We start from the raw sequence: 13,263 nt of genomic DNA, 5'->3' as shown, positions 1-13,263 counted from the left end.
GGGCTGAGCGGCGCCGGTAACGGTCCCCGTGCCCGCGTGCGGCGGCGGCGGGGAGCCGGGCCCCGGGGAGGCGCCCGAGGCAAGCCGCCCCTTTGCGAGGGCCGCGTTTGGCACTTGCAGCCCTCTGTTTCCTGCGGAGGATGTTTCTGTTGTTTAACCTGGTCCGTGAGACAGGTCTCGTAAAGGGAGGCACMCGCGAGCCTGGCTGAGAGCTTTTCCAGCAGCGCCGTGTGTAGGGAGCTGTGTGAACCTCTTCTGGTGTGAAAGATAAAACATCAAGTGAGGTAACTTGTTTGGCTGGTGTTTTATTTACAAAACAACCTCTCTTTTCTTTTTAGGAATGTCGCATCGCACATCCCATTGTAAAATGCACTTACTGCCGATCAGAATTTCAGCAAGAGAGGTATGAAAGTATTTCATGTCACGGGAAAGCATACTGCATGGTGCTGTTCCCAATCTACTGAAGTAGTGCCTTGGGTTATCAGTGCATCTGCAGAAGGAACAGCTGTTTCTGCAGTCATAACTGTTTGTAACAACAGAAATTCACACAGAGAGAGGAAAACATTAAACTCTCTGAAGAGAGTTGAACCACAGTAACCACAGTGTCTGCTCTAGTGACCCAAGTATGTCGTGTAAACACAGTACAATGTCAGGTCACTTTGCTTATCATTAACTATTTATTATAGCATATATTTGCATGTATGTTTTTCAATAATTGCATGGGAAAGAATTTCAGGGTACGTGTTTGTCACTGAATTCAACATTATGCAATTTTGTCTTTAGCAAAACTAATACAATATGCAAGAAATGTGCCCAAAACGTCAAGCAGTTTGGAACGGTGAGTAGGCTCTTAATTCGAAAAACTGAACTCAGGTTCATTCACATTCTAAAAGAAAAAATCTTTTGGGAATTAAATTTATTTTCCTTTGACAAAAAAAGAATAGCTTTTGGAAAAGTGGTGAAAATTATTGGCAGCTCTTGAGTTCCTTCCTGGATTACAGTCCCTTTTTTCAAAATGAAATTCGTTTGATTATCTATAGTTTAACAGTTATGAATAACTGCAGTACAGCTATTCATAGCAAAAGAATGTTATTTCATTTTATGCATGTAAAGTAATTATTTGCATATTCTCATAAACACATTTGACAGCAGAAAGATGGTTAACTGTGTTTTCAGTGAGTGCTAAAATGTGAAAAGCTAATGATACCACATTTTCTATATGATGTAAGTATTAAAATTTTTAGAGGTTTGTTAACCATATTAAGCTGTTAAGTAGTAAAGGTTCATGAGTATTACTTGTATTGTTACTTTGCATTTTCTCACCTTTAATTGCAGCTTCAGTTCTGTTAGAGAACTTTTTAGTATATGAATACACAAATTCTGCATTGTATCTTAGTGCACTGCAGATACTAATTTGTAAAAGATATTGAGATAATCTTGCTTGTGAAACAGAAGTGCTTAACTTCTGTGTTCTTAGCATAAAACACGTTAGATGAAATTCAGCTTATTGGAGAAACGTAACAGATGTTGGTATGTAGTCAGGCATTTTGTAAATGTAAACTGAAACAAAAGAAACATTCTTTGAAAGGCCTAAAATATTGTAAAATGAAGTATAAGACAGAGCCAACAACATTTTTAGCAATAGTTCATTAAAAAATAAAACTGCTTTGAAAATAATCAGCCATTTCTGACTAAAAAAAAGTGTCGGGAATTTTCTTTTCTAATTTTATATTATTCTAGTGTGGTGTATGGTATAAAAGCTGATGATCTGATCTGAAGGTTTATGAAGGTTTGTTAAATTTCTTAGAGTTGCAGGGATGAGGATGCTAATCTTGGAGCCGTAGGGTTCTTGAATCCCCGAGTAATTCAAGTAGTTCAGAAACCTCTAGGGCCTAAACATGGCTTGATTACTTTTTAAAAATTTTTTAGGTAGTTTCTTTAAGTAATGTAGTAAAATAGAGAAGAAGTTAGCATCCCATTAAAAAAAGGATGGGAGATCCTGAGGGGGAGGGAAAAGTGAACAGTCAAAATGTATGTGTATTCTTCATTGAATTTAATCTCAGGTTTTCATAGAAGGCCCAGAGTTTCTTTGACAGTTGAAGGAGCACCACCTTAAGAGAAAAAGTTAGCACTGAAGGTAGAACCAGTGGAGAAAAGGGGTTTGTGAGATAGATCATATGAAGCCCTAATAGTTTAGAAGCATTGTTGTGTGATTTGAATTATYGGCAAGAGCTCATTATGGAAACCATAAATATATTAACTTTAGTTCTGCTTATCTGTTTTTCAGCCCAAGCCTTGTCAGTATTGTAATATTATTGCAGCATTTATTGGCACAAAATGTCAGCGTTGTACAAACTCAGAAAAGAAGTATGGCCCACCTCAGACATGTGAACAGTGCAAACAGCAATGTGCTTTTGACCGAAAAGAGGAGGGAAGAAGGAAGGTATGCTTTGTTCCGGAGCTGTAATGGCTTAGGCTGACAATAGAGGATGCTCCTGCTTCATAAGAGGAAGATTAACAGGAGTGTGTCTGAAGTTCACTAATGTCAAATTAAAGTCATTGTGCTGTGCTTTTCAGTGTTTGCATTAAATTCCACAAGTTAGAATCATTATGTTAGCTATTGGGCTAACTTATTTTAGAGTAAATCATTCTTTTTTTAATATGCTTAAGAGTAAGCTGATAGTAGTATTTGGTGAATAGAGGTTAAGTAGCTGAGTAGTTCTTGGTGCTTTGGGTTTTTTTTCCCCATTCATTACATCCTGCGTGTGTCATTAACTTGAATCTATCACTTCACCGCTTCCAATCTGCCTGCCTTGCCTTAAAGTATAGCACCAGAGAGGTAGACTGCTCTGAGCAGCCCTTTGTGTTCAGCTTTCTTAAATAGCTTTGGTGAGTGCCACTTTCTCATTCCAGAAGGTGCTGAGGAAATCACCTCATAAGCCTCTTGCCTGAACCCAAGAATAATGCTGTTTTTACAGAAGAATTTACTTGGTACAAGTAACACGTTGACTGGACATCTTGATTCTGCTCTGGAATACGATGGGTTGAGAGGGTACATGGTGTCTAAACTAAAAATGATTTACCCCTTAAAAAGTTATTCTCACTTTTATGATATAGACTGGATCTAATATTTGCTAAAATTGTCTTGTAGCATAACTTTAAATGCCAAAAAGAAATGAAAAGAGATTCACTATATTAAATAATACTGTGCATATATCTGGGGATATAATATTGCTGTTTCATGCCAAAGAGGATTTTTCTTATAGATAACAGATGAAGTGAGACAGATTTTCTCGCAAATACTAAAGTACATCTTTCTAGTGCAAGTATACTTGGAAACAAAACTGTGAATTATTTCCCAAAAGGTTGATGGAAAGTTGTTGTGTTGGCTCTGCACACTGTCCTACAAGAGAGTACTACAGAAGACAAAAGAACAGAGGAAGAGCCTAGGATCTTCACATTCTAACTCCTCATCCTCATCTATTACTGAAAAAGACCAGCATCATTCAAAACACCACCACCATCACCACCATCATCACCGCCACAGCAGTAGTCATCATAAGTAAGTATTGAAACTTAAAATAGCTGTTGATACATCTTCCTGTTCCACATTCTGTTAGCACTAAGGTCAAATTAAAGGAAATAAGAAACACTGTTTAAAATATGTTGTCGAAAGTTGTAGTAGAATGTTTTTGTGCCTGTTGAAGTCTGTATTCTTGCAAATTGGATGAACAGAAATCAGTGAACAATAGAAAGTCTTGGTGATCTTAAAAATTATTGATGTTAAAGTTGATAGAAGGTCTAGAAAAGAAATCTAGACAATGGCTTACAGAGATAAGTTACTTGGGGATAAACTAGAATTTGGATTTCTAAGCAGTAACTGCTAATTTGCAGACATTCACTATGGGTTAAAACATGTATAGTGGCAGCACGGAGTAGCTRTTTCATTTGGAATCCCAATCCTAACTTACTTCATTGTGACTTGTTTGTGTGCGCGTACTCCTAGTTAAATGGTGATGGGGTACTTGCTTGAGAAGCCTAAGCAATGGTGTGAAATCACCAAGGACCAGTTGTGCGTCTCTGGCAGTTGTTATAATCAAATCCTGCTGGAATAGGCAGTATTAAGTGACAGTTCATGAGTGACTGTCATGCAGACATAGGAAAACAACACTGTCAATAACTGCAAAGTTACTGGCACTCTGATAGCATTTCACGTATTTCTGTCTCATCTTGCAGCTTTTTTCAACGTGCTTCTCCAGCTGTGGCATTAACACCCTACCAACTTTAATTTACATACTCAATTTATCCAGTTGTAAATCCCAGGATAGATTTGTTTCTTTTTTCTTGCTAATATAATAGCGTTTATGTGATTCTTATTTTTATTGGTAGGCTTATGGCAGCATATGTTAGAATTACTTATTTTGTTCTTTCTTTTTTTTTTTGTGCTGGATAATGAAAACTATAGCTTCAATGGTAATGATCCCTGTTATGAAGGGACACACAAACAGTTTCATTCTAAGCTTCGCTTTTCCAATGCTTATAATTTTCCATTTTTACCAAAACTTGTCTCACCAAGCATGACTTTAAAGACAGAAGCAGAATAATCTGGAATGATATTGAGAACAAGGAGAGAAATACACATGCTTTCACTTAAAAAAAATAGATCTATTCCTTAGGAATTTGAAGAAAATTATTTTTGTCAAGCAGAGAGTTGTTGTACTGCTCTTGTTCTCTCTAATCTCTGCTGAAAATTTGAGTTGGAACAAGGTAAATCTGATTTAACGAGTGTGGCAATGATCTAGTAAAGACTAAATTAAAAAAGATTAGCTCTTAGGTATAGAATTTCTAATATACTCAGGAGCTGTTAGAAGAAGCATATATCTATACAGGCTGTAATGCTTTTGGCTTGGCACCTTTTTTTTTAGGCTGCCCTGGGTCTGTTGCTTAAGGTCCAATAGACTCTTCCCCCATCCACTTCAATTATTTTGGGGGTAAAAGAATAATATGAGAAAGAAGTATGAATTCATTGAAATATTTCATTCAATGTAATCTTCTAAATTTTGACATTAATGATTTCTATAGCCATGGGGTTTGGTAAAATTTCTTTTGAAGTTATTGAAGGAAGATATATCTTTATGCTTGAAAAAATTGTTAGATTTCAGGGATCCAAAACTAACCTTGCTCTTCTGCCACCACCACTGGCAGTAGGAGTACAGAAGTAGACATCTTTTTAGGCAGTGTTCACATATTACACAGTATGATATGGTTTTAGACCAACTTGCAAGGTTAGTAATATAAAGTTGACAAAAATTGAGAAATGCTGGGAAAAAAAGGTTTAGCTGTCAGTCTTAAAGTCTACCCCTTGTGCCTTATGATAGTGTAAACATTTAGCTAAAAAATATTTTAATAGCTTCCAAATCTTAGTAAAGAATGATTACAAATATGACAGCTAATACGACTGTCCCGCTGGAAGTTCATAGTTGTTAATTTTCTTTATAAAAAAGGGATTTTTCTCAAGAACAGATATCATTTGTGTAAACTTCAAAATGATGGAACATTTGGTCAATTGCTTTCCTTAAGTACATTTCACATATTTCAGAATCAGCAGTCTGAGTCCAGAACAAGATCAGGGACTATGGAAACAGAGGTGAGTATGATAGCATTTATTAATTTCCTTTTAATTTATCTTGCAGTTTGTATTTAAAGGGTCATTTTCCTCGCATTTCTGATTAGTCTCTAGCATTCCAGCTAGGAGCATGAGTTAGTTATTTTACATGTACCAAATGGTGATATTAGAGAGTTATTTAGTATGAGGCTTTAGGTTTACATTTTGTTTGATTTCAGCCATAAATCCTCTGCAGCTATTCAGAATGAAACTCCAAAGAAAAAACCCAAACTGGAATCCAAGCCATCAAATGGAGATAGGTAAAGTTACATTTTTGTACAGCTGAGCCATTTCAAGTAGAGCACTCATTTGTGGCCAGTTGCTTTTTATTTTTTTATTTATTTTTATTTTTTTGGTCTGGAGAACAAGGGAGGTAAAAAATAATTGTCCAGTCAAACAGATTATTGGGTGGCATCTGAATGCTGTTGGTCAGCTAAATTACTTCATTAGCACAAAATTGGCACTGTGTTCCTGCTTTTAAGCTGTCTGGGGCAAAATTAAATAAAGCGTGTGTATAAGGCAACAGTTATCAAAGAAACAGTGTTCCCTAACATCAGTGTTTTTCTCAATTAGATGCAGGGTTGAACCTGCTGCTTTAAGCTGACCTAGTATCTAAAGAAGTCTTTTGAACCTTAATATGTGAGACTGAATCTTTATTCTGTCTCTGGCCAAACAGTTGGAATAAATGTAAAAGTGGCTGCTTCAGTCAAAAGGTATTTGTCCCCCTCAAAGCTAATACTTAATTATATTTCTGCAGGTGTATGTAATGTGTGCCATTAGTAAGGTAATTTGCCAGTTGCATCCATTTCTGTCAGGTACATACTTTTTTTGCATTAGTCCTTAAGGATGTTTGTGGAATTGTTAATTATCCCATTTGAACTTTGAAAACATGTACAGTTTTTTGTATTGATGTTACAAGTAATTTTTTTTATTTATTTTTAGTAGCTCTATAAATCAGTCAGCAGACAGTGGGGGAACTGACAACTTTGTCCTCATAAGTCAGCTGAAAGAAGAAGTAATGTCACTTAAACGGCTTCTGCAGCAAAGAGATCAGACCATTTTAGAAAAAGATAAAAAGGTAAAAGTTGCATCTGCTTAAAGAATTTTATAATTTTGTCCTCTACTTTATAGATTCCTAACAATTCTGTCAAATTGTATGATAAAACAAAAATCGGATACAATTTTTTGTGTATAGCAGCTAATCAGATCTTACCTTCTAAAGGACAACTTTTCGACTTTCGTATCTTGAGTATATTTTGGCTCTAAGTCAAAGAGGAATTCATGTCACCTCACTTTAGCCATGTGTAAGTTAGCCATCTGGTTCACTGTTCCTCATGCTTCATTCCACAGGCCTCAGGTGATCGCTAAAATGCCAGACAGTGGTTTGTGTGTTTTAAGTATTTTTAATTGAGTCAAAACCAAGATCCCATATATCTATGTAGTCTGGCAGGCATGCCAAGTAAGATGGGGAATAAAAGTAGTAAACGTTCCAAGTTTAATCTACTTTTTATTTCGTTTTAAATTAAAGCTACAATAGCAATAATTCATGAGATGCTGTACAGGGTTTTTTTTTTTCTTTATGGGGAGGAAAAGTTAAGTGTTTTGAWTTTAAAATATTGATAGTTTTTGTGTAGTGTAGGTTATCTAGTCTTTGTCTGTGGTCAATGACTAGAAGAATAGCTTGGATTAGGTGCCTGGTAAACGGCAAAGGTTAAGTGAGATAAAGTCAAGCCCAAATTACTACAGTGAAGCTTATACAAGAGATTAAGTTTTCAAACAGCCTAATGAATAACAATGGAAGAGAAACAACTCCAAACATTCCGTTCATTTAGCCTTTATTAGAGCTTATTTCTTTGCCTTCTGATTTGTTAGATACTTTCAAGACACCGTCTGTAGCCATGGCTCTGGACTGTCTATGCAGGATTAAGTYATGAAATTGTGGTAAAAAATAATATTTATAATACTTTCAAGTAAAAGTTTGATTATAGGTGCATGGTGGCCTATCAAAAATTTGAAGGTTAAGAACGGCTCGTTGGTCCTAGAAGGAAATTGCTTCCACTTTAAAACCACAGATCAGTATCTGAATTTCTGTGCTTAAGCTCTTGTGTAAAGAATACTGAAGCTTTTTAGTTTATATCACTGTTATAGTATAATTGATGTTACTAGTGATTTCACACTAGTGAAATAGATGCTATTTCAAACCTGTAAGTGGTTAATGTGAAAGAGCTGAACAGTCTGTCATGGATCCTCTTTGGGTATTTTTTTGAAAGGACAAGCGTTAAAGCCCTGATCTCTCTCCTACAAAACCAGTAGAAGGTCATGAGTCCATAGGAAATTCTCATATCTATTTTTAAGTTTGATCTACTGGTAAAGCTAACAAAAGGGTTAGGTAAGGAAATGTCACCTACTCTTGTATATCCACTGCAGTAACTTGCATTTATGCTGTTTCCATGGGGAGTGTCTAATAGTTTTCATATTCCTTCTTCTAAAACTTTCTTTGGCCTCAGAGTTCTTTGAACTTAAGCACTCCTTCAGGCATTAATTATTCCCTTTCAGAATGTTAGTGACTTTCTTTAGCTGCTGGGGAGGAAGAAAAGCTGAACACATACAATGTTTGCATAGCTGAACAAATCACAACAAACGAATGCATTACAAAAGTTTTTGCCTCTGAGTTAGTAAATATAAAGACGTGTTGGGGTAAAGGTCTGCAAATGTCGGTCCTGAACCAGAAGTTGTGTGAGATCCTTGTTAAGACTTTGTCCCCAGATTTGTGTAGGGACAAGCATTTGACCAGTTTGGAGTGTTCCAAAAGAAAAATCTTTGAAATGTGTAACTTGGGGAAACACTAAGCTTAGTACACCAGCTCTATAGTGCTATGCAGTCCTTGCTCATCATTTTTTGTCATGAGTCAAGACCTCAGCCATCTTGTTACCAGTATTTGCTGTTTGCAGTAATAATATTGTTTCACATTCTGGACAAAATGTTAGTACGAGACACCGTGAGATTACTATTTGACCCTCAGGAAAGAGACACAATTCACTGACTGTTCATGGGTAATATGTAGTCTAGTTACACATTTTATTATGGTGCAGTGCTACCGCTAAGTTTTTTTTATCCTGAAATTTGCGGCATGTGGTTTTGTACTGATTCCTCTGGAATTTACAAGAGCTTTAATAAGTACATACCTTGAGCAGCAATCTGTGTGCAGTAATGTATATATCCATGTATCAAGACACTTGCAAATTATTTTAGCATCATCTGATTGATGGTTCTTCTGAATACCTTGTTTCATTACTTTTGATTCAAAACATTCCAGTGTTAGTAATAGCGGTCTTAGTAGTTGTTTTAGGAATGTATTTTTTTGTTTTTTATAGCCGACTTCTTTGCCAGCAAAGAGGCTTTATTTCCTGATGATAAATCCAAATTGACCTGAAAAGTTCAAAAGAGCAAGGTGTATCGTGTCTGCTTTGAGGAACTGAACATTTTAAAGAAGGAGGTTCCTAAAATTACTGGGTCTGTGTACAGCAATACATGTAGTAATAGCAGTTCACACAGCTGCACATGCTTCCAGAGGAAGCATTTAGCTGCTTGGAGAGAAGCATGTATCACAATTTAGAAACACTTGCCTTAAAGCAAGCGATTTGGACCTCTGCCAGTCTTAGGAGAGACTCAGTGGCAGGAATACAACAACATATTCTCAGATTTAAATTGTAAGTTAAGTAATTTTAATTACACATTTCTAATACAGTTTAAATCATTATTGCTGTGGCTTTAGACACATTGAAGCCCTGGAATATATACTTCTATTCAGGACAAACTATAGTCTGCTTAAGACTAATTGCGGTATAAAAGGACCCAAAGGAATTGTTTTTATTATCAGTCTGTGGAAGATTTATCATGTGTTACCATACCATATAAATGATATCTGCATGAGACATATCATAACTGAAGACTGTGATAAGTGTCTCACATCTCAAAAAGTACAGCTAAGCTTTGTATATCCCTGTGATCCTATGTCTGACTCTTTTTTTTTTTTTTTGAGGAATTAGTCTTCTGTGCCCCGAATCCTGAATAAACAATATGGTTGTATAAATGCAGTGGTTTTCCCCATGTGAAATAGACATACTTACTTTTCAAGCTACAAGTGCTGAGCTGTTAATAGTGAACTAGTAAGTAAAGCTAGTGTTGCTGAGATTTGAGGCTTACATAAAGATCTTACAGACTGGTTAGAAGACAGACTGCAGCTGTCCAGGGAGTCTTTATAGAATTTGTGTTTTTAGTTGACAGAGCTGAAGGCAGACTTCCAGTACCAGGAGTCTAACTTGAGGACAAAGATGAACAGTATGGAGAAAGCTCACAAGGAAACTGTGGAACAGTTGCAGGTAAGTAATTCCTTATCCRTACTTCAGATATGCTTCAAATGGAATTATACATTGAGGCTTTTCACAGCAGTGAAGTTGTACCAACTTTTTGAATGGTTGTTACCACATTTATCTTAGAATCTGTTGTTACCACACTTTCGTAGACTACAGATAATCTGTATGAATTAAGCTTCTTGTGAGAATTGCTTTCTAACTTTAAGAGTTAGAGACTTGCCTCAGGTGCTTTCTAAGAAGTTATGTTACTTTTCTGTCTGTTCTCTGACAGCACACTGAAAACTGATTTAACTATTGATCTGATTTAATGGCTGAGCCTGACTTGCAACTGACAGTTACATATATCATGTTACAGCGTGTTATCTACTTTATCAGGAATAGTGCCTGAATTAGCTGCCTTATAAATCACAGAGTGAACAGATATGCAGTGTAATCCCTCAGATACTGAATTTAGATGTGCAGGATGTTAGAAATGGAATATGCATACCTAAAAGCACAAACCAGTCTTTGAAAACTGATCGGTAGATTGAGTATTCCCAGCATGCACATTTTGAGACGTTGTTTCATAAATGCAATAGGAAATTAGTGCATGACACCCCTATCTGAGAACTTTAAGTAATTCATAAAACTTTCTCTTATCTGTATTGCAGGCCAAAAACAGAGAACTGCTCAAACAGGTTGCAGCRTTGTCAAAGGGCAAAAAGTTTGATAAAAGTGGGAGTATACTAACATCTCCTTGAGGAACTGGTTGTTCATGGAGTTTACTACTCAATGTAAATTTGAGTAATTCTGTGAAGCCCTTAAAATCCTGTGTAGTGGAAAAAATATTTTTGCACACCAGATTAGTTGGCATGTTTCCTACACATTTTTATAATTAATATGCAGCTTTTTTTAGTTACTGTTCAGATAAAATACTTCAACTGGTTTGAAGAATGTTTTTATTTTTTTGATATTGGAAACTTTTTGCCAGCAATAGTATTAAACAATTGCATAGAGAACATAGCAGTGCTCTCTCTAAAGGACAAAACGCAATAACAAACTAGGTGTACGTTCTACAAAGCAGCAACTGAGTCTTTTAAACTATGCTAATGTCAGCCAAAAGTTTGTGAATCTGCAATGACTTTGAATACTGGTTTCTGGCAACTGTTCTTTTACTTTGTATCAGAATATAAATTTAGGATGGAAATCATGGTGCTCTCAAGTGAAACTAAAAAAGACGTGTATGTATTTGTAAATACAATTGTAATGGTTATATTCTTAGTTATAACAAGTAACTAGTGTTTTACATTGTTGTGATAGGGATTTACTGAAAGATTATCTATTGTACAGTAACAGAGGCAGCGTGTTTTTTGTAAGATTTACTGTAGATTTTTCTTGCAAGTGCCTTTCTCCAACTGTTTATTTATAGGAATGTTGGTATTTTGTACATAAGGTTTTTATGTTTTAAAATCATGTTTAATAAATGTTTTATGTAAATATAAATGTGTGTACAGAGGAATCTGAAACAAAGATCAAAGAGGCTAGTGCAGTGCTTGAAGCAGCATTAAGAGCTAGCTAATTGATGGACAGTGAGTATTGGCTTTAGATAACCTTTGTAGATTGTGTCTGTGAGATGTAGAATTTCRTTAGTGCTGCTCATGCCAAACACTTCCTGAACAAAAGAAGAAATGTTTTTTGCCACACTAGAGTTTAGGAGTTTGTATTTATATTTTTCCCTTTGGCACAGCGCTAATTTTAATTCCATAGCAGACATTGTATTCCCAATGTTATATCATTAATTGGCGATATACACTCTATTTTTTTTATTTTATTCCAACTGTCCAGTTTAATGTACTTAGTTGTAACTTATGGTGACTCTTAATGAACTGCAAGATTCTCATTTCCTAGTAAAGATACACAATGAGAAAACAGTAGCCAAAACTAATGGTCTTGAAATTAGTTAAGGGAGTGGGCATGTTGTCAAAGTAAAGGTTTTTTTTTAAATCTTTTGATTGGATTTTGATTCTAAATTGCATCAGTTTAGGTTTAGCTCTGCTCCTAAAGGACATTAGTCATATTCAGAAATTTCTGTTAAACATACCTTAATATACCCCAAGGTTTCTGCTCAGGAAAGTGAGTTACATATCAGTATAAATTGGAGCAGACTTATGTGAGTAAAAGTTTAGTTCAGCTCTGGGTATTGATTGGTAACAGGGTAACTGCTTATATTTCAGTAAGCTTAATTGTGTAGAATAACCTACACATGTTTTAATTAAAGAACTAAAATCTAAAATTACTTGGCTGTCCACCCATGTTCTGAACTGTGAACACCTTTTCAGTAGTTCAGATAAGTTCTAGCAGTGATAGACTACTGAATAATTTGAAAAATCAAGCTAGCTTGTTTCCTATTGTTTGTGTGTATTTTTTTATACACTAAAATCAAATTTATACATTTGTAAATGCTCTTCTTTAAACTTGCTAAACTAGGGTAGAGAATGCTGCTATCCTTTTGGGAATGTTAGTTTGTTTTTTTTTTTTTTTAATATACAAGTTGGACTTTCATTAATTCAGAGTAATATTTTGATACCAGTTTTCTCCAGTTGAATGGCCACCCATGTTTGGTGAATTTGATTTTAAAACACAGAACTGCATAGTAAATTTAAATGTTTGAATATAGAATAATTTCATGATATCTATTCAAGCTGCAGTAAGGATATTTTAAAGTAACAAACTGAAGTTCCATATTAGAAATAATTGATTTTATAAATCCCAATGTGAAAAATTTTTAGGGGCTTCACAGTATTTAGTTTTAAGTAAATACCTGCTCTTTTTGTTCTATAATCTCATTTTTAACTTGAATTTTTTAAAGTTGTAAACTAGCCAACTGAATCCCAGTCCTGAAAACGGTGTCCTGGAGCTGTAGATTATTGACATAAACTGATGTTCTTTAAACGTGGACCTACAAGGAGATTGTTGTAATGTATTGTGCTTTTTAGCCTGTTTCCAGATGTTGATTAGCATTGACCAGTAATGGCCATTTTGGCTCAAGTTATTTATGTATTTTAAGCCTGTGAATATTGCGGTCCCCTTTTAGATAGTGCGTCTAATTATGCATTCTGCAGTGAAGCTATTCAGCTGTCCACATGTATAGACTATTGAAATACTGTACTGGCACACATCTGACCATTGACATTTTGTACCTTTTCTAAATCCAACGTTTCACAATAAAAACTTGTCAAAACA

The 13,263-nt window shown here is 35.4% G+C and overlaps 1 protein-coding gene across 1 annotated transcript in view; it reads left to right on the top strand.

Moving 5' to 3' along the window:
• FAM76B (family with sequence similarity 76 member B) overlaps positions 1-13,263 on the top strand; it is a 14,463-nt gene extending 1,200 nt beyond the window's left edge. The window contains exons 3-11 of the mRNA XM_026069388.1: positions 339-403; positions 784-838; positions 2,288-2,443; positions 3,366-3,562; positions 5,600-5,647; positions 5,845-5,925; positions 6,608-6,743; positions 9,946-10,047; positions 10,692-13,263. Coding sequence (XP_025925173.1) covers positions 339-403; positions 784-838; positions 2,288-2,443; positions 3,366-3,562; positions 5,600-5,647; positions 5,845-5,925; positions 6,608-6,743; positions 9,946-10,047; positions 10,692-10,781 — 930 coding nt within the window. The 3' untranslated portion in view covers positions 10,782-13,263. The remainder of the gene's footprint in view (positions 1-338; positions 404-783; positions 839-2,287; positions 2,444-3,365; positions 3,563-5,599; positions 5,648-5,844; positions 5,926-6,607; positions 6,744-9,945; positions 10,048-10,691) is intronic.

The sequence above is a fragment of the Apteryx rowi genome, unplaced genomic scaffold, assembly GCF_003343035.1.
Source record: "Apteryx rowi isolate R43461 unplaced genomic scaffold, aptRow1 scaffold_294, whole genome shotgun sequence".
In the NCBI taxonomy this organism is placed as follows: domain Eukaryota; kingdom Metazoa; phylum Chordata; class Aves; order Apterygiformes; family Apterygidae; genus Apteryx; species Apteryx rowi.
This window is presented reverse-complemented; position numbering and strand designations above follow the sequence as displayed.